This window comes from Littorina saxatilis, linkage group LG12, assembly GCF_037325665.1.
Source record: "Littorina saxatilis isolate snail1 linkage group LG12, US_GU_Lsax_2.0, whole genome shotgun sequence".
Taxonomy (NCBI): Eukaryota; Metazoa; Mollusca; class Gastropoda; order Littorinimorpha; family Littorinidae; genus Littorina; species Littorina saxatilis.
The window spans coordinates 56,587,956-56,609,622 of NC_090256.1; the positions used below are offsets into that span (position 1 = coordinate 56,587,956).

Sequence of the window (21,667 nt, forward strand, 5' to 3'; positions counted from 1 at the left end):
AAAAACGGTTAAAACTGTGCAATCTGGTGCATTCTGGGCATCATTTTCAGGGCTGTAATAGTGTTGTGATCTTGTTAAAAATCCCATTTTAGCCTCCCCCCACCACCATTCAACACACCTCCAAACTGGTGAAAACAACACTACTGTGCGCTGGCTTCATTGAGACCGGCGCCCGGTCGCGTTGCGCGATATTCACATGGATCGTTTTTGCGAAAATTGTTCAACTTCACCGGAATAAATTTGACTTTACCGGATTTTGGAAACGGCTTTATCGGATTTCCGGCAATTACCGGAAAAGTAGCATGCCTGACAAAATCCCCAACGAACATGACTTTGATCGTCTTTGACATGAGGATCAAGTGACCCAAACTGGCACGTCTCGGCCCCGCCATTGTTTCTGAATTTAACCCATTGTTGATATTAAAGTTTACAGGCGCTAAAATAAATCCAAGCTTAATGCAAAGAAGCGACAATTAGAATCTATGCCAAGCGTGTCCACGTTGCTGGGATGAAAAACACATTTCTAGTTTCGGTTTTGGCTACACGCAGACTCGATCTCGAACCAGTCGAGGTCACACTGAGCGAGTGACAGCCGGACGTGGCAATGTCGACAATGTCAATGATCTCACTCAAACTCAAAGATCTTGAACAAATTTCAAGATCTTTGCCTACATTCAGAACAGTCATAGAGCAACATAGATCAACATACCTTGATATTTCGTCTTCGGAAAGACCGACCCGTAGCCTGACCTTTCCGCCAAGGAAGGCATTCTCGCCGCCTGCTTTGGTCTGGCTTGAATCCACAAAATATAACAGAAGTTCGATGACAGTACCGCTGCACGCCATTTTTGATCTTCGAATTCGAATTTGACTGAATGCACTCAAAACTTTTGCACGAAGCCCTTCCATTGGATGAAGTTTGGCAGACTTTTGCAATTTGCCTTCTGATTGGATCTCTTTTTGTGTGTGATTGGTTCTTTTAAAGGGAAGCAATCGCTGTCAAAATCATATTTCTGAATGTGTTGTTGCTTCCCCTTCAATCGGGATTGGCTCCTTGACGAATAGAGGATCATAGAATATTACAGCTGTGAAAAATGTACGTTGAAAATAAAATGCTTTGCAATAATGCCCATCACGATCACGAAAACAAATGACGATCACGATCACGAGACTTGATTTTTTTGTCATCACGGATCACGGGCAAAGTCCCATCACGATCACAGAAATGGAAATTTCGGCAATCACGGTCACAGAAAGGTAAAAAAACGCCAATCACGATCACGATTTTAAACCCTTTGGGGCCCTCAACGCTGTTAGTACTACAGCGCGCTCAACGTTCGCCCTTTTGAACTCGCGATGAGACTTGTTTCTTCTGGTCGCCAAGCTTACCGTTAACAAACGCATGCACTAGTTGGGATTCCCCCAATTTTCGCGACCTTGACCGAATACTCTCGAAGTCAGCACTACGGCGTTCATGCATAGGAAACAGTTAGAAAGTTAACTTCGGGAGTTACCACTTTCAAAAGAGGCCTCTACTTCCAGTGTTTCTGACTTCCAGTTCATGCATACGGGCCCTGAAGTAGTCGCAAACTACCCTGAGTTACTTCCTCACACCTGTGACGTTTTCATCTTTCGCCGTGTTGATATTTCGATTCTCGGCCTCGTTGATCTAGTATAAACTCTACACTGAACAAAAAAACACCCTTCGATAGTACTGATGAGCGACCTTGTGTACCTTACATTCATGGGGCCAAATTTGTCCAACCAATTTTTTTTATTTAACTTAAAAATTTGATTCATCCTGAAATGTTTCCCTTCTTATTCAAGGGACGTAACCACTCGGTACACGTTTTTGAAGAATTCGATTTTGGGAGTGAAATCTATTAAATTTCACCACCAAGTTTCTTCACATGCAAGAAACGGACATGCTTTTCGTCCTTATATAATTTCACTTCTTAATTTTACCAGGAAACAACATTTCAGTCTTGAGTATATGTCGAGGGGGAAATATGTACACAGGCGAAAGATGAAATCGTGACACCGGCCCTGGGTTCACATGTTGCAACCACAGAGATAGTGGTTGCAACCGGTCTCGTCATCGGCGCTCGTTCCGGAAATGCGGCACGCTTAGTTGGAAATCAAGTGAGGTTTCGGGGATTCCCGAATATTCCAAATCTGCCCAGGATTCTCACTCTGCGTCCAACATACACACCATTCAAAACTTCGTTGTTAGCTCCTCTGGTTGTGCATGGGTTGGAGTCGACACAGAGCGAGTTTTCGCGAGGAACAGGGTTGAGCTACGGTAGGGTCACTGCGCATGTCTGGTTTTTTTCTTCGCGGAAACGCTGTTGGGTTGTGTCCAGTCGCGTCCCTTGCAACAAGATGGCGACAAGCGCGTTACGGATTTACTGTTGTGGAGAGTTGATGGACGACGATGATGAACAAGCAGTACTGTTTTATTGTTGATGTGAATGTAATGCCAAAACATCGAACTATCGATTCGAACGTCAATGAAGAAGTGAGCGTGAAAATCGAGCGCAAAACAGCCGGGTAAAAGTTCAGGGCGCTAAAGTACATTTGAGCCGAAATCGCACCCAAACTCCTGTTGACCTCATTTCTTCCCAAAATAAACATCACTGCTAAAATAAAATGCATTAAAACCAAGACAGTATCCAACCCAGTATCCTTAATTTTTGAAAGGCTAAGTGATTTACAACAAATGTCTTCTCACAATCCGTAACTTTGTCAAAAAATATTTGCAGAAGTTTCTCACCTCGCCTTGGCAGCCATCTTGGAACTGGAGAGACCCTACGCAGGAAGCAAGGTTGAAAGTTGGTTAACCGGTGACGTCACTCCAGTCGTACCGGACCGAGTTTTTGCGACCTCCGGTTCGACTCGAGTCACCTTAGTTGACGCTAAAACTCGCTCACAGCCGACAAGGAAGTAAATTGAAACAGGAAGATGACTGTGACTTCCTAAACTCCCCCATTGTCGGCTGAAAAACAACTTGTAACGCCAATAACACTAACAGAGACTGGTCAACTTTTACCATGACAGGTAGGTCGCTTAAAAGTCGTGCGTGTAGATCAAGTTTCACTTCGTAGTTTTAAATAAATTAAAAGGATGCAACTCAAAATGTCGTCTGCTACGGAGAGTGGCCTTCCAGTTACGTGGGTAGTTATTTGCGTTTGCATCTCGATTTAGGTTTTGGTAGTTCCCTATGATTTGAGCAAAAGTTCCACCAGAGAGAGGGACAAAAACACAAAACAACAACAGTAGCTAACATTGTGCTTTTTCTTCGGCTCCACACAACTCACCATCGCGCTGTCTCAGAAGTTAGTGACCATATTAAGTTCTATAATAGCCATAAACGCAGGAGCTTTCTGGACAAGGGGCATGCAGTCGCAAGCACTGAAAAAAAAGAACTTGGCTCAGGAGACATTTTCGACATGATTGTTTTAATTATACTTGTTCCAGTGTACAAGCCATCTGTGGAAAACCATAATTTTACTGTGTGGTTCCTTGTCTGTCTGACTACTGGGAGAAGGTATTCAAGTACATATGGGTAAACATATGTGAGGTGTATACTTGTAGAAACAGAGTGGCTCGGGAACCGGCGAGTTGGTTTCGGAGCCCCCCTCGAGAACCGGTGTAGTGATGTCAGCTTTCCGCCTCTGTCACCTTTCTGACTTGGATATATATATATATACTAGAGGAATACCCGGCTTCGCCGGGGTGAATCGCGAGACAGAGACAGACAGCGTGGCGGTTCATCACAATCACCTCTGCAGGCGAAGTCCTGTCAAACGGGATTGAGAATTTTAGAGCTTATTTCTTAGCCCTATATTATCTGTTGTGGCTTCTCAAATGCCAGAACATACAGACAGACAAAAGCCGCTAGACCCCATCACAAACAGAACTCTACAATCCACAGGTTTTTGCCCACACACACACACACAAACACACACACAGAGAAGCCGTATATATATATATATAAATATATAGAGATAGGTGAGAGTGTATTTTTCGCGTGGCTATAAATTGATTCGACCTTTTCACTTTGACAGTAAGAACAACTTACGGGTGCAAGGGAAGCGTTCTGGACAGCGCAGTGACATTCTAAAAATAGTTACTCAGAAACGGGAATTTGGGGTGAACGGCGCGAGACAGAGACAGACAGCATGGCGGTTCACCACAATCACCTTTGAAGGCGAAGTCCTGTCAAACGGGATTGAGAATTTTAGAGCTTATTTCTTGGCCCTATATTATCTGCTGTGGCTTCTCACATGCCAGAACATACAGACAGACAAAAGCCGCTAGACCACATCACAAACAGAACTCTACAATACACAGGTTTTTGCCCACACACACACACAAACACCCACACACACAGAGAAGCCGTATATATATATGCATATCTGTATCTATAAATATATAGAGATAGGTGAGAGTGTATTTTTCGCGTGGCTATAAATTGATTCGACCTTTTCACTTTGATAGAGAGGCCCACTGACAGTAAGCGTGAACAGACCACAGAAGGCCATTTTTAGAGTGCTGTAAACAGCTTCAAAATTAAGCAATGTTCTTATAGTTCAGGTTTGAAATGTAAAAGTACTTATAGAATTGCTGTGCAAAGTTTGAAGCCTGTTAGAATTATACATTTGGAGGTATTGGACTGTAAAGTCAGGCAAATATGCGATTTTTTCACAATTGGGAAGTTATGTACAGGGCGACAAATTAAAAAAAGCAAAAAGAAATGACCTTTTCGGTTTTATTTTATAAAACAGATTGCAGCAACCACAAATGTATCACAGTTGAACCAATAAATGCAATAAAAAGGGTTTTATAGCCGAATGCAATTTTAGGCTATATTGACGTCATCACACGAAATTTAAGAAACGCGAACAAGCAAATCTTCAGTGGTTTTACAGGTAAAGATGTCATACGATATATCAAATTGAAGATCTCTTTGTGTACAATCTAGCTGTCATACTTTTGATGCTGTATAATCAAAACTTTACAACTTAAGCTTAAAAATCAATATTTTCAAAAATAATAAATTTAAAATAAAAACTATAAAATATATTAATGTTCCGCAATGTCAATCTTTATAAACATTTGTAACCTCACATTTTAGCATATTTCCACACATTGAATGATAATAATGTTACTTCCAAACAAGAAAACACTAACTACAGCACAAGTTTGCAGTTATGCGTTATATTTTAATCTGCCTGACTGAAAATGTGTGCGTTTCTTCCTTAACCTGTATATCCGCGATTATATAGCAAATTATGTGTATGTAAGTGTGTATATATCCATGTATGCAGGTATGTATGTGTGTATGTATGTATGTATGTATGTATGTATCCTTATGTTTTTATGTGAATCTCTCTCTCTCTCTCTCTCTCTCTCTCTCTCTCTCTCTCTCTCTCTCTCTCTCTCTCTCTCTCTCTCTCTCTCTCTCTCTCTCTCTCTCTCTCACACACACACACACACACACACACACACACAAACACACACACATACACACACACACACATACATTCACCAACACACACACAATATCTGTTATCCTTGTTGTGGTGCAATTAAGGTCAGGTATACAGCATGACAAAATCCCCTGCAATGCAATAATGACACAAACAACAGATTTTCCAAAAAAACTGTCATAGCAACACAGAAATTGTCTAATCAATGAAATGTAACAAATACAATTGCATAACAGAACAAAGAAACATTTGAATATAACATCAGGTATTTAGCGCCAAAAAGAAACCTAAGTCAGATCATTAGTTATGAGAACCAATTAAGAACATCAAACAACTCAGCGCCATAAAAGTCATTTCAAGTCATCAGTCACACTTTAAATGTCAAAAATCGTCGGGAAATTAATTCAGCATTATAATAATATCATCAATAAACACACAAGCATGAAGATGAAACAGAACAGACGGAAATTGTAGCACCGAAATGAATTCTGCAAACACATCGCGATCAAAGAAGAACACCAGGTGATTTTGTGTATTAAAGCCATCGTTAAACAGACATTACACATTCAATGAGATGTACCTACAGATCAGGTAATTCCGTGCTACAAAACCCAGTGCAGATCATAGTCTAAAAGACATCGAGATATTACTAAATTATACAGTACTTCAGCGCCATATAATAATGTAAGATCATCAGTCACACAAAACCGAGATGTAACAAAAAAAATCGGGTAATTCGATCGATCAGCACCATATGAAAACATTGCAGATCATTAGCCACACAAACAAAGAGATGTAACAAAAACATCAGGTAATTCGATCGATCGGCACCATATAAAAACAGTTACACAAGTTCTCACTGAAAGTGAAGAACGAAGCGGTTCCGCAGGTTGAAATGACACCTTTTTTTTTGAGTAACCCAAGACACACGCTTGGCTTGGAAGCCATATATTGCAGCCACAGAAGCAACAGGTGTGTGTGTGTGTGTGTGTGTATATGTGTGTGTCTGTTCGTCTGTGTGTCTGTCTGTGTGATTCTGATTAAAAGTGAATGTGCATGTCTATGGGTGTTTTTGTGTAAGTATGTATGTATGTATGTATGTATATATATATACAGTCGACTCCGGTTAATCGGCCACTTTTGGGACTGACTGAATTATGGCCGATTATCCGAAGTGGCCGATTATCCGAACATCGCATCGGGAAGTTCCTGATCCTCAGAACAAAAATATTGGATGTTGGAAGTTACTTATGGTAGCGGAAAGCGGAAGTTTCGTGCATTGGCATACGTGCTCTACATGTCTCCAAAAAATGTGTCCAGTGTCGTCTGCTTCTGTTTGGCACTGGCACGTTTCCTCACTGCAACGTCCAGGCAATGCAGTTCTTCTTCCCCGAAGGCATTTTCCAGGGCATATTGAACCAATCAACCAATGCCTCGTCCACTTCATCGTCTTTTCCTCCTCTTTTCCTTTTCTTTGAGACAGACAAGCGTCCACCTACAGCTTCACTCCTGAGATGATCCTCGTCGTTAATCCATCGACAAAGGGTTTTTCTTGGGACCCCTAACTGATTTGCAAACTGCAATTTTGATGTGTTGGGTGGATATCCTTTCACATTGTCCAAGAATTCAAGTTTTTCCAAGACGCTGTAATCTTTCCTTTTCGTCGCCATGGTTTGTGCAAAGAGGCTTTCGGCACAAGCAAGTCAGTGTTTGACTGTCAGTTGTTTCGATCACAGTGTGTAAACTCAGTAAACTCACTGGCAGACCTTTGTGCTGTCATGTGAGTAATGATCATGGAACCACTCACAAAAACGTGAAAGTGTGAGGTGGCCGTTTAGCCGATGTGCAAAGTTTTCGTGGTGGCCGATTAACCGAACATTTTAACACATAATATGAAGAAAAGATTCGGTCCCAGGGAAAATAGGCCGATTATCCGGAATTGGCCGATTATCCGGATGGCCGATTAACCGGAATTGACTGTGTGTGTGTGTGTGTGTGTGTGTGTGTGTGTCCGTGTGTGTGTGCGTGTGTCCGTGTGTGTTTGTGTCTGAAATTCAGGATCCAACTGTGTCCATGTGCACGTGTGTCTGTGTTTATGTGTGTGTGTTTGTGTTCGTGTGTGCGTGAGTATGTGTGCATGTGTGTGTGACTTGGAATAATAGGCCGTGAAAAGTAGGATATGCGCCGAAATGGCTGCAATCTGCTGGTCGATGTGAATGCGTGATGTATTGTGTAAAAAAATTCCATCTCACACGGCATAAATAGATCCCTCAGGCCCGCGCCTTGAGTCCGAGTCTGGAGATACGCGCGCGATATAAGACTTCATATAATAATAATAATAATGTGTCTGTCTGTCTTTGTGATTCTGGATCAACATTTATTAGTGTGTGTGTGTGTGTGTGTGTGTGTGTGTGTGTGTGTGTGTGTGTGTGTGTGTGTGTGTGTGTGTGTGTGTGTTTTGTGAGAGAACGTTTTACCGAGAATTTACTTTGCAAAGTGAGTATCTACTGCTAGGTTACTTCGAAAAGGGCTTCTGCGTGCTGATCAGTCCTGTGAAGCAATTCATGTTGCAGTGAGGTAGCTACGTGTTTTGTCCACGTGTTTTTAACCAAAATGTCATTGTCCACCAACAAACCTTCTCCTTGGGTCTGTTAATGTTGCTGGGTCACGGGGTCCTGCGTGTCGTCAATAGCCTGTTTCTCATAATAATACTTGTGGCGAAGGTGAGTCATTTAAGCATTTGCGGTTCTTGTTAGATCTGTTCACTATAATGGATCTACTCAAGGCCGCGTCGCAGAGACAAAAATCATTTCCACAGCCGGAAGGCTCGGTTATTCTTTTTAAAGATGTTGCTAGTTCGTTGATCTAACTTTGGTGGGGAGTTGAAAAACCTAAAATTGTAACGTATTTGCATGTGACATTTTCACGGCATGCCTTGATTCTTCGGCGGTGAAACAGTTGAAAAGCGTTTTAATTCAATCGCAAGGCAAAGTCAAACACATTTACATCAGTATGAGAACAGACTTCCGGATAGATCTGTTGCAGAGATCTTTCACTACACAATATATTTTTCTGTTTTAAATAAGTTTTCTTTGCGAGCTCGTGGAAAATAAGCGATAATTTCGAATTTCGGCTTGTCGCGACGTCAAGTTTTTCACTGTTGCATACTCTGATACTGAACACTGCGTAACAAACTGATTCAGCTTTTGCATGACTGCGAGAGTTGATCAGCTTTTGGTTTTTCACTTCAATCGCTTGTCAAGGTCAAGCCAAAGCACATACTGATTAGAAAAATGTTACTGAACTTACTGGTAGATGTATCTCTTGAGATCAACGAGAAGAAAGATCGAGCGACTTCCTAAAACGCCTGTGTTTAAAAGAAAACACTGTGTTCAGAATTAACCCTTTCAACAACGTAATGATATTTGTGTAAGTTGCTCTTTTAAACATATAATAACAGAAAGTTGATTGTATCGCACGCAAAATTACACGAATCTGGTTAGAATATCTTTCCTTTGCGAGTCTTTGGAACTGGGGCGATAATTTCGAGTGTTTCAGCTTGCCGCGGCGTCATGCAAATAGCTGTATCACTCTGTAAATGACTAGATTCAGCCTTCGGCGGCGCAACCGTTGGATAATCGCTTCACTTCAATCGATCGGCCCGGTCAAAGTATAGCCCGTATTGATGAGAAAAGATGTTCTTCTTGTAGATTAGCCTTTTAAGATAACTGAGAGAAATGGGCGATTTCCAAAAACGCCTGTGTCAAAACAAAAACACTGTGTTCAGAATCAACTATATTCACAACATGTTAATAGTAATTATGAGTCGCTCAGCGGAATACATAATTACAAAGGATTGATCTGATGGTATGCAAAATGTCAGTAAACTGCATCTAATACTTTTTTCTTGCGAGATCTCAGAACATACGCGATTCGGCCTTGGACGGCGCAAAAGTTGAAATATTGCTTCACTTCAATCGGTTGGCCCGGTTAAAGTATTGCACACATTGATTAGATAAGACATTGTCCTGGTAGATTGGCCTTTTAACATTATTGACAGGAATGGGCGATTTCCAGAAACATCTGTGTAAAAAGTAAAACACTGTGTTCAGAACCCACCCTTTTTCAAGACGTTAATAAAATGTTAATAAGTCGCTCTTTCACATACATCATAACAAAGGGTTGATCTTATGCCACACTAAATTTCAGTATTGTACTTTAAATAGTTTTTCTTCGCGCGCTCTTGGAACTTGGGTGACGATTTCGAGTGTTTCGCTTGCCGCGACGTCAAATAGCTTTTTCCCTGTACACCGCGTTTGCGGCTAAGTCCGAAGCGGGAGATAGCGTTTTGGGGCAAGTTCGGGACTTGTTTTACTCATGAACCAAAAACAGCACGTTCACATACCAACAATCATTCAAAAGAACAACAACTGGAGAAACCCTTGCAAGTTGTTTGACGTTTTCAAAATATTTATTTAGCCTTTTAAATCTTCAGAGAAAAGTAAAAAAAAATCACGGCTGTGGCCGCCATTTTGGATTTTCTCTGTGGGCCTCCCTAACTTTGACAGTAAGAACAACTTACGGGTGCAAGGGAAGCGTTGTGGACAGCGCAGTGACATTCTAAAAATAGTAATAGTAACTTAGAACTGAACGGGAAAGCCACACGAAGGAAGGGAGATAAACGCCAAACACTGGAGAAGATAAGGAAGAGTTACTTATAATGGTGAAATGAACACAACAACGAAAATGAGTTCAGCGCTGCGCGCTGAGAGCACGTGTTGAAATATCTCATCGATGATATTGTGTCCGGGGTGTAGCTGAATACGGTGTCCAAATTTGAAAAAGATCCACCGAGAACTTTGGCGTTGTGATGTGGTGTAGCGGCTATGGTGTGTCGGTATGGGGGCCCGGGTAGCTGAGGTGGAACCAAAATAGCTGAGGTGGAACCAAAATCGGTTCAGCGCTGCGCGCTGAGAGCACGTGTTGAAATATCGACCAGGTTGTGTCCTGTACCGGGTCAACCTGAATATGCCCACCAAATTTGAAGCAGATCCATCGAGAACTTTGGCCGTGCATCGCGCACAGACAGATACACAGACAGATACACAGACAGATACACAGACACTAGTCGTATATATATATAGATAAACAACACAATAAAAAGTCCAAAACCAAGCCAGAATGTCGCATCTTTTTAAATCCAAATTTTCGGCCCGCAGGCCTTCTTCAAGGTGCACAGACCAAGCGTCTATAGTTACAACACTAACTATAATTTTGTTATGAAAAAGTTAAATAGTATTTAATTAACTCTGTCACCTTTTCGATTCGGCCTTGTGGATCTTGTATAAACTCCAAACTGAACAAAAAACACCCTTCGATAGTATTGACGATCGAAGTTTTAATTAATCGAATTAATTAATTACTTAAGTTTTTTAATCGAAGTTTTGGTCAGAGTTAAGTTTTTTATATAAAAAGTTACAGGTGTTGTAACTATAGACGCTTGGTCTGTGCACCTTGAAGAAGGCCTGCGGGCCGAAAATTTGGATTTAAAAAGATGCGACATTCTGGCTTGGTTTTGGACTTTTTATTGTGTTGTTTAAATAAGCTTTTTTAAGTTTTTAAAAAGTTTTCCAGCCTTCATTGTGTGGAGTGGTGCAGAGGAAAAAGAGTTTCTTGAATTCTGTATATATATATATATGAGTTGTTCTTCAGTACTGGTGACAGAAAGGGGGAAAAGTGGTCAAAATTCAAATCTCTAGTTTTGTTTTTGAAATATTGCTTTTCATAAAGCAGAAATACTGTAGTATCTGTTGTACATAAGAAAAAATCACTGGTTCACATGGTTCCTACATAATCTAACTTTTAAAGCTGGTTCTTGTGTGTCTGTGTGTATGTTTGTATGATGACGATAGGACCCGAAACGGCTGCACGGACTGAGACAGGAATTGCAGAGAATGTTCTTTGCCACTCGAGTCGTGTCATAAGGTACTTTTGGAATAGCAAATTTGAAAGGATTCTTCAAAAAACGGCGGAAAACATTATATACCCTGTGAGCTATCGAGGATCCTCCCCGTCTGGGCTGTCGAAACATGGTCTTGTTAAAAGACGTTTTCAAATGCGGTTAACGGGGAGATACACTCGAAGCACATTTAGCGAAGTTATGTTGCCAAATCATCAAAGATCAACATTTCACTACACGGATCGATGCACACAGTCGAAATAGATGTGACTTTCACACGACCGAAGACTACTTACTAGCAGACTAGCAGACGACAAGATCTAAATATTTAGATCAGTGAGAGCAATCCGTTGAAGAACAGTTACTCCGCTTATTCGTCTTCAGTTAAGCTTATTTCCCCTGCCATAAGTTTCCTTGCAGATCTGCAGTCGCGTAGTGAAATGAACTAGTGTCATCGGAAGATTCTTCTCAGTCAATGATCAAAGCACAGTAAGTTCTATGCTGACAAAAGTCACTTTCGGACAACACGACGATTGACTTAATTTATGAGCCCAAAGGTAACAATATCGACAAGAATGTACCCATTTGACATTAAATGAAACATTCATAGACAGTTTCCAACTCACCAGATCTGCCAAAGAGCCGTCATTTGTGAAAAAAACGATGATTTTAATCAGACAGGTATCCGCGGAAACAAGTCTTGGTCACCTGCGTTATTCCTTCCGAGGCGACGTGACGGCGCCACATTTGTTTGTTTATGGCTGTTTATCGCGAAACAACAGAGTTGAAATTTGTGTGTAAAATACCACAAATGTGTGGTGAATCAGTTCGTCATCTGCGTTTCGATGGTAATTCAGTCAGATTGGAGTTACTTTGAATCGAAGGCGAGGGTAACCTGCGTTATTTGTGGGACGGCGTGAACAAATTTGATTGCAATATTTTATACAGAAAGTAAATTTCAATGATTCTGGCTCAGACTTGTAGATCTGTTATGCAGTGTTTTGGTAGTGTATCTGCTTTTCTGCTATGAAGCTCATTTGGAGTGATACGCTGATCGAAGTGGGGTACCCTATGTGGGACATCAGCCGTATGCAGATTACGCCTCAGAACACTCTCGCATTTCACAAAGACAACAATAATTTGCAACATTTCAAGAACTGCATCAGTTTTATTGAGTCACTTGAGAAAAAGTGACTCTATGTAATCGGTCAGTGTTAGTCTGTCCGGCCGGCCGTCCGTCCGGCCGTCCGTAGACACCACCTTAACGTTGGACTTTTCTCGGAAACTATCAAAGCGATCGGGCTCATATTTTGTTTAGTCGTGACCTCCAATGACCTCTACACTTTAACGATGGTTTCATTGACCTTTGACCTTTTTCAAGGTCACAGGTCAGCGTCAAAGGAAAAATTAGACATTTTATATCTTTGACAAAGTTCATCGGATGTGATTGAAACTTTGTAGGATTATTCTTTACATCAAAGTATTTACATCTGTAGCCTTTTACGAACGTTATCAGAAAAACAAGGGAGATAACTAGCCTTTTCTGTTCGGCAACACACAACTTAACGTTGGGCTTTTCTCGGAAACTATAAAAGTGACCGGGCTCAAATTTTATGTGAACGTGACTCATTGTGTTGTGAATAGCAATTTCTTCCTGTCCATCTGATGCCTCATATAATATTCAGAACTGCGAAAGTGACTCGATCGAGCGTTTGCTCTTCTTGTTAGATACTATTTCAACAAAAACAGCACAAACACGACTATTATCAACAACACAGAACGGGAGGTAAGTCTTCAAAGACGCACCAAGTGTGCGTTCCCATTTTTGGACGCCATTTTTGCTAGCATTTTCACAGTAAATCGTAATATTTCCATATCTATTGAATGATTTTGTTATTTTCTTTGATTGTGCCAATTCTCCTATCTCTCTGGCATGTACTGGGTGCTTTGTGACCAGTTTCTCCCCTAGACTGTATTGAAAAAAGCGTCCGTCTGAGCTGACCCCCACTTGTGACCAGTAGCAAAGAACAACTCACATATATATGACTAAGTGCCAAAAGGTGCGCACGAAAAGCGGACAAAGGGGCTAAAAAATAAAAGTTGACAAACACAACTGATATTGTGATTTTTGTTAAGACAACAGATGCTGGAACCCAATTACGAAAAGAAAAGATAAATTTACCCAAATGATTTTACAAATAACGATAATTTTGTTCGTTATATCATTCAAAACGGCACTGAGTCATAGCATTAAGGTTATCTCGCACGTTTTTAAAGCTAGGGCTTTGAAACTTGGCACACAACCAAAGTATAATGACCTCCAGGTATGGTGCACATCACATTAAACAACATTGAATTTCAAGGTCACAGCGAGGTTAAATTTCCTTTGCAAACTGAAAAATTGTCCTTGTCACGTCTTACATGTTTTAATACTAGATCAGTTAGACTTTACATACTTCACATACTTTCAGCATTTTTATAAAACCTCATTAAAAGTGACCTGCTGGTTAATCTTTGTCAAAGTTCAAGGTCACAGCGGGGTCACATCTGGTCCAAATGTGGAATATTTTCAATTTATTCAGCGCGTTTATAGCACGAGCTTTGAAAATACACACAGTTCTAGTGTATAATGTTCACACACGATTAAAGTCTGGTTGAAAAAGTCAAGGTCACAGCAGGGTCGCGTTGAGGTCAAACATATACATTTTTCAATGAGGTTTTCTCATATGTTTTTGAAGCTAGGGCCTTGAAACTTGGCACACTACGCAAGTTAAATTAAACCTCATCAAATTCCAAGGTCACAGTAAGGTTAAAGATCCTTTAAGGATATTTTCTAAAAAAGGTGACCGCCTGGTTAATGTTTGTCAAATTTCAAGGTCACAGCAGTGCCATCTGGCTTAAACTTTGAAAAATTGTCAATTTCTTCAACTAGTTTTATAGTGTTTGAAGTCATTCACACATGATGAAAGTCTGGTTGATAAAATCAAACGTCAAGGTCGCAGCGGGGTCGCATTGAAGTCAGACACATACAATTGTCATTTTTACGAACGCCTTTTAAGCAACACCTTTGAAACTTCACACATTCCAAAGTTTTGATGTTGTTTGGTTATAATCAAAGTGTGGTCAATTTCCATGATTGAGAGCATTCAGAGGGGTCAAGTTGAGGTCACACAAAAAGTGATAATCTTTATAAGACTCACGTTTGCTGCTATTGCTCACTTGACATTGGTGAAAGTGCTTATTTTATAATTGTTGATCTTGATGTTTTGACCAATTAATATTACCAGGATCAACCATACCAGATTTCAAAGTCCAGAAGTTGTCAAACCTCAAACCTGTTGGAAGTTTCAAAGATTTAAGCATCAACAAATTTCTATTTGATTTGACCTTAAATAACAGATTTGACCTTAAATCTTAAAACAGATCAACCAGACTTTGGTTTTATATAAATTGAAGTTCAATACAATTTCCTTTTTTTTTACCCAAACCATAACGCCACTTTGACCTTGACATTTGACTAAGGTCGACCAGACTTGGTTCATGTTTGCTGGTGTTGTCCATTTGTAAATGTACTGATATCTGAAATATGACATGACTTATGTTTTGTCGTTCCATGCTACATGCAGTGTCCGAACAATCTCATTTTTACCCACACGAGACCCTGCTATTACCTTCACATTTCTCAAGGATCAACCTTGAATTCTCCATGTTGAACAATCATTAAGCAAAAGCGTTGTTTAAAGTTTGAAGGTTCTAGCTTCAAAAATCTCTGAAAAAATATGTTTCATCCGTTTTCTGAACCACATGTGACCCAGCCGTGACCTTGAAATCTGACAAGGGTCAACAAGACTTTTACCATGCATGGGGGCGATTAAACCCCAAATGTGTGTGAAGTTTCAAGGTTTCAACTTAAAAAACGTCTGAGAAAAATATACATTTTCTTTTTTGGACAATGTGTTGCACGCAAGACAACACGACAAACGCTCGTGTTATCATTCTTTTACTTTAAGGTCGACTTGCGTGCCCGCTCTTTCGCTAATCTCAATTAAAATTCATCTTGGAAGTTCGGTTTTATTACGCTTTTAATTAAGAAGATTAAACTAAGACAACAAATAGTTAGTTTTACCCATTAAACTCGATAAGGTAGTGACATTTTATGTTGAACGCAAGATGGTGTCGCACGCAAGATCTGAAAAGATGTTGACGACATAATTTCAACACTTGATAGCGCATTCGTGGTTCGTGATTTCTTCACAAATTTTGAACACAGAATGTGTCACGTGGTTCCGTAGATGAAGTAGATCTTTGTACATGTAAATTTTGTTTTTAAAAGAAAATAACTGTTAATTACCGAACATTTTGTCGCACGCAAGATATGACGAAATTTTCAAATCGTTTTCAAAAATGCTGTTCAAAAGTTCTGCAGTCTTTGCTGGATTACTTGAAAGACAGCAGTTTGATACACCGTTATCGCTTGACGTGTCGACATCAATTCCAGAATTTTTGAAAAAGAAATTTAGTAAATATCTGCGATTGAAAAATGTATGCCGTGATGACGACACATCTTGCGTGCGACACCTTAAAATTCGGTTATCGAAAAAAAAAAATTCTCTCGAGATTTAGATTTGACGTTTGGTCTCGTCTGTAAAGCGATGTTTCAGGCATTCAATCAAACTAAATGCAATTCATTTGTGCTTCTTGTTATTTTTCTGTGGCATATTCAAAACACGAGGTATCACGATGTCCGTTTTCAGATGGCCGGTTTTGGCGTTATTTTTGACTTTAAACAAAGATAACTTCAAAACCGTTCAAGTCAGACACACGAAATTATGTCCACTATCTCTTCGCACATTCATCCACACACACACCAATTTTCAGCAGACACACGTTTTTAGAAACATTTTTATTGTAAAACAAAGTCGTCTTCTGTTCTGTGAGCACCTTTTGGCACTTAGTCATATATATAATCGAGACTGAAATGTTGTTTCCTGGTCAAATTAAAGAAGTAAACTTATTTAAGGACGAAAAGCATGTCAATTTCTTGCATATGAAGGAAATTGGTGTTGAAATTTAATAGATTTCACCCCAAAATTTGATTTCTTCGAAAATGTGTACCAAGTGGTTACATCCCTTGAATGAGAAGGGAAACTTTAGGATTAATCAAATTTCTAAGTTTAAATAAAAAAATTGGTTGCACAAATTTGACCCCATGAATGTAAAGTACCCAAGGCCGATCGTCAATACTATCGAAGGGTGTTTTTTGTTCAGTTTGGAGTTTATACAAGATCCACAAGGCCGAATCGAAAAGGTGACAGAGGCGGAAAGCTGACATCGTTACACTGGCAATCACCGGTATCTCACGAAATAGTCATTACTAGTTTTCCCTTACCTGGCAGGTATCTGTCCATAGCTCAGTTGTTAGAGAACTGTGCTAAGGCCAAAAAAAAAGTATGTTTCTGGTAACATGGCTACAAAAAATAGGGTAGGTAGGTAGGGATTTTTTTGTTTGTTGTTGTTGTTGTTGTTGGTCAGGGTAGAAAATAACTATACAGTGACGCAAAGAGACTGGACTTACTATACAAAGAGAAAGACAACACATTACAAAACAAATGAGACAAAAGGGATGCGGGGTTATCCCCCTAATTGTGTCGTTTGCCGTCTGTTACTTTCGTTTTGACGCTTTTTTTTGTCTTTTTTTTTCCAAATGCAATAAAAGTCTAGGGTTGGCGGGAAAAAACTAGGTAGGGTCGGGTTACCAGAAACATACAACTTTTTTTTTTTGGCCTAAGGTTTGTGAGGTCGTCGATTCGAGTCTTTGCCGTGTTTTTATTTTAATTTGAAAAAACCAAAACTTTTTAACTTTCATTTTCTCCATCTTAACTCTCCAGCCTTTCTTTTATTTTGCTTTATTATTCTTTATTCCAAAGCATTTCGCATCCTGAACCCAGGTCAAAAATGAGTTACTTCCCTCCGGGTCTCATTCTATCCCTGACCGGTGTAGTTTTCCTTCTCTGGAGAGGAAATCGATTTTTTTTTTTTTAACATATTTAGATCTTTTCGTAATGTGTTATGGATATAAGCAGATTCGCGATCGTCGATAATGATTTTTCATGGTGTTGTGTAATTTTTAAATTACAAAGGAATTGATATGCAAGACAGTTTCAAGCGAGCTATTTTTCGCGGCTGTATTACTGTGCAAACAACTCTAAATATGGCAAAAGTGTCACGTGATAATCAACCGTTTGGTTTCGGCGCTCGCTGGAGGAGACGATTTTTTTCTGTAACCAGTTGACAGTGATGCAACCATATATTACGGTTTCCTTCCGGCAGCAGTCCCACAATTTCGACTTGTTTTGACCTTAGAACGATGTCTTTATCATAACTGTGAAGAGCAGAACGGAGATCACTGTCGAAGTCGGCCAATCTGCGATCATTTTCGTCTCGCGAACACTGCTCGCGAACAACATATGGGAGATAACTCTGTATTCTTGTTTTGATAGATTCGCGTAGGAATTTAGCGTCCGGTCAGAGAGACAACTGGCGATATAGCCGTGGAGCGATGATTATCAGAATGAAGCATTTCGGTGATCGAACTGAGATTGCAAAAACAAGCTCACGAGTCACTGATTCGGCATTTATGGCGTCCGCGAACCAAGCAACGTAAATCACTGGTCCCGAGGCTAGAAGCAGCATTAGTTTACAAAATGCAGTACAAAATTCATAAACATGGAAACAAACAAAAATCAAGAAATTTGTTTCAGTTATAGCAAAACATAAGTCTGCTTCGCGTCCAGTTACTTCGACAGAATCTCTGACGAATGGCATCTAGTCTTGCTACGATCAGTCATTGATCAGTGACCGCGCTTTCATATATGGTCATGGCTCAGAGAAGGTTTTGAATTTGTGGGACAATTTTGTGAAAAATGTAACTTTGAAATATTCTGCATTTGTTCAGTCCAGCAAAGCTATTTATGTGCTTAGTTGTTGGTGGGCAGTAAGAATAATTTTTTGTTCATAGCTGAGGAATGAATTGCCTTTAAAATTTTCTGGAGTGTGTTATAGAACACCGTTTCCCACATTGTTTTCTATTACACAGCCAACATTTAACATAAAGTTGGGCAAAAAATTATTGCAACAAATTTCAAACCCAAATTAAAACATTAATTCCTGTGTCATTTAATTAAAACAGTATATGCCAGTTAAGGCCGTTCACTTAACCTTCAGGATCACCTTTTGGATTAAATATTTCTTTTACAGGGATCACGTGACCGCCGCTCAAGTAAGGGTACCGTCAAAATCGACCAGACAAAAACGGAAGAGTCGAATGAAAAATCGACAAAAAATCACAATAGGCAAAACATTGCAACTTTGACATACGAGAAGAAAGTCAAACCAATTATCTACCCTGAACAGATTGCTTTGTTTTGCTACCTTACGTATTTCGCGTGCTATGCTATTCCTACTGATGCAGGTGTCGATCGCAAGAGCGGTCAAAAACGGAACGTTTTTCGTCAATTTTTATGGGTATCATGTCAAAAAGCGCTACAGTTTAGCAATGACTTAGTGGATTGCTTTGAAACTTTCGGAATATTTTACCAACATACTAGAGATACTTCACGCGAAAGTTTGGATCGTTACGGTTATTTATCCAGATGTGACGCAATGTTTCGGAAAATGTTGTTAAACTTGTCATAGGTTTGTTCACTTGTGTCCAAAAAATTCATGACTTTGCATATCTACTGATAAATGATTGATAGAGATTCTGTCTAAGTTTCATTTGCGTGTAGCGGCTGGCGTTAATTTGCTAGTCATGCAAACACATGAGAAAAAAATGGAACGTTCACGCTGTTTCGCGCTTATAGCAGTTATCGCTGGGTGTCTCTTAAAACATGCTACGGTCACGCTTGGCTGGGCATCGCTGTGGCACCAGAATCATCGCATAAATATGTAGCGTGTTTACAGGCCCAGCAAATTTGCATCAGTGCTTACACGCACATAAAACTTTAGCAATGTATGTATCAATCATTTTTCTAAAGACATGCAAAGTCGTGAATTTTTTGGACCCAAGGGAACAATCTTATGACGAGATTAAAAACTTCTTTCGAAAAATTGCATAACATTTTAACAAACAATTGTAACAATCCATCATTTCGCTCGAAGTATCTCTAGTATGTTGGTAAAATATTCTGAAAGTTTCAAAGCCATCCTCCAAGTCATAAAGTGCAGACTTTTTTGTCATGATACCCCTAAAAAATGACGCTAAAAGTCCCGTTTTTGACCGCTCTTGCGATCGACACCTGCAACAGTAGAAATAGCATAGCACGCGAAATGCGCAAGGTAGCAAAACAAAACAATCTGTTCAGGGTAGATAATTGGTTTGACTTTCTTCTCGTATGTCAAAGTTGCAAAGTTTTGCCTATTGTGATTTATTGTCGATTTTTTATTCGGCTCTTCCGTTTTTGTCTGGTCGATTTTGACGGTACCCTTACTTGAGCGGCGGTCACGTGATCCCTGTAAAAGAAATATTTAATCCAAAAGGTGATCCTGAAGGTTAAGTGAACGGCCTTCTCTTGCATATAAAGTTTTAATGAAATGACACGGGGATTAATGCTTTAATTTGGGTTTGAAATTTGTTGCAATAATTTTTTGGCCAAGTTTATAACACAATGGATATATATATCCATAGAATTATTAAGTATTTACCTTTATTCTCATTTCTGAAAAAGGACACTTGCCAATAGTTAGTTATCTTCAAAGCTAGGTACCCTAGATGTGTGAGTGTGTTACAGGAACACAAAGAAACATTACAAATATTTAGCAAATACTAAAACAAATGAAAAGAAAACTGTTTTTGTAGTCAATCTTCCTTTACTGCCACACGCTTCATGCAGAGCAACTTAAATCAAAACAAGATGTGAAAAATTTATTCAAACACATGTAGAAGGTTCGGAAAAGAATGTTTTGTTTCTCTTCTCTTGATGTTGATGTGTTACGGACTCACTCTGGACTCAATCTCTCACGGACACAACATATGACATTGTGACACTGAACAGCAGAATACTGGCATGGCAAACTTTATTCCTGTGTCTATCTCGATCTTCTTCTCTCCTCCACTTCGCCTACCGACCGAAGCCGGTGGCTATAAGCAAAGTTGACTACATCTCTAAAACCATGCTCCTCTCTTGGAGTCAAAGGGAAAAGTGCCCGAAAATGGGGGGAAAAGTTGCAGAATTGCAGGATATCCTGTAGCCAGACGAAACCAGTTCTTTGCACTCAACTACTTTCAGTGCCTCAAAATACTACAGTGGAGTCCGGGTACAACGAATCTCAAGGGAGATACACTTTAGTTCGTTATATCAGTAATTCGCTGTAGAGTTTTCAACCCTAAATGGCCTCAAGACAAGTTTTCCCACTCACCTTCAAATGATCGTCCCATCGATCTTTCCTTGGAGAGTACAATCTCTGCATGTTTTCAACAGCTTCATAATATAATCCATAGAGAGCTCCAGCAAACTTACAGCGGGAGGTCAGTTTTCACGATATAACTTTGACTCGCTCATTCACGGGACATAACTGCACTCCGGACTGTCCAGAGTGTTGAGCAATTTAGGAGACTTCACTGCCTGAGGAGAGTATTGATTCAAATGAACGCGTGGTTCTATATATATCGCGTCACTCGGTCACGGATCGGAGAAAACAAAAAAACAGTTCCAGATTTCGAAACCATGTTCGTCAGCCATTGTTTTTAGCAAGACAGACCACATGTGCACGAGCTTCGCTGACGTACATCGCAAAATGTCATGACGTCACCACAACTTTCGGTTTTGGTTCGATCTGTGCACCTCCCGCTGTTAGTTTGTTCAGAGTTCGCTCATCACGCGATGTGCACTTGTGTTTGTGTATTTTTGTGTATTTTTGTCTTTGGAGACAATTATTGACATCAGTTCGTTGTAGCCTTGTGACTTTAAGAGACAAAACGGCTCTGGGGCGATGAAAACGTGTTTGTTAAGAGGGGTTCGTTATGCAAATGAGTTCAAAAGGTTCGATGTAGCCGGAAAGTAACAAGTAAGAAATAGAAGGCTGTCTGCCGGGAAATCAATGGCAGTTCGTTAAAAGAGGGATTTCGTTATACCCAGGTTCGTTATAGCTGGACTCCACTGTATAAATATTCATTAATAACAATTAGGAGAAGATTCCAAAATACTAAACTTTAAAT

At 39.9% G+C, this 21,667-nt stretch overlaps 1 protein-coding gene across 1 annotated transcript in view; it reads left to right on the plus strand.

Moving 5' to 3' along the window:
* The first annotated feature begins 2,747 nt into the window (after positions 1 to 2,747).
* Positions 2,748 to 21,667, plus strand: part of LOC138983143 (uncharacterized) — a 210,632-nt gene continuing 191,712 nt past the window's right edge. Inside the window, exon 1 of the mRNA XM_070356552.1 lies at positions 2,748 to 3,057. Within this exon, the coding sequence (XP_070212653.1) occupies positions 3,051 to 3,057 (7 nt within the window). The 5' untranslated portion in view covers positions 2,748 to 3,050. The remainder of the gene's footprint in view (positions 3,058 to 21,667) is intronic.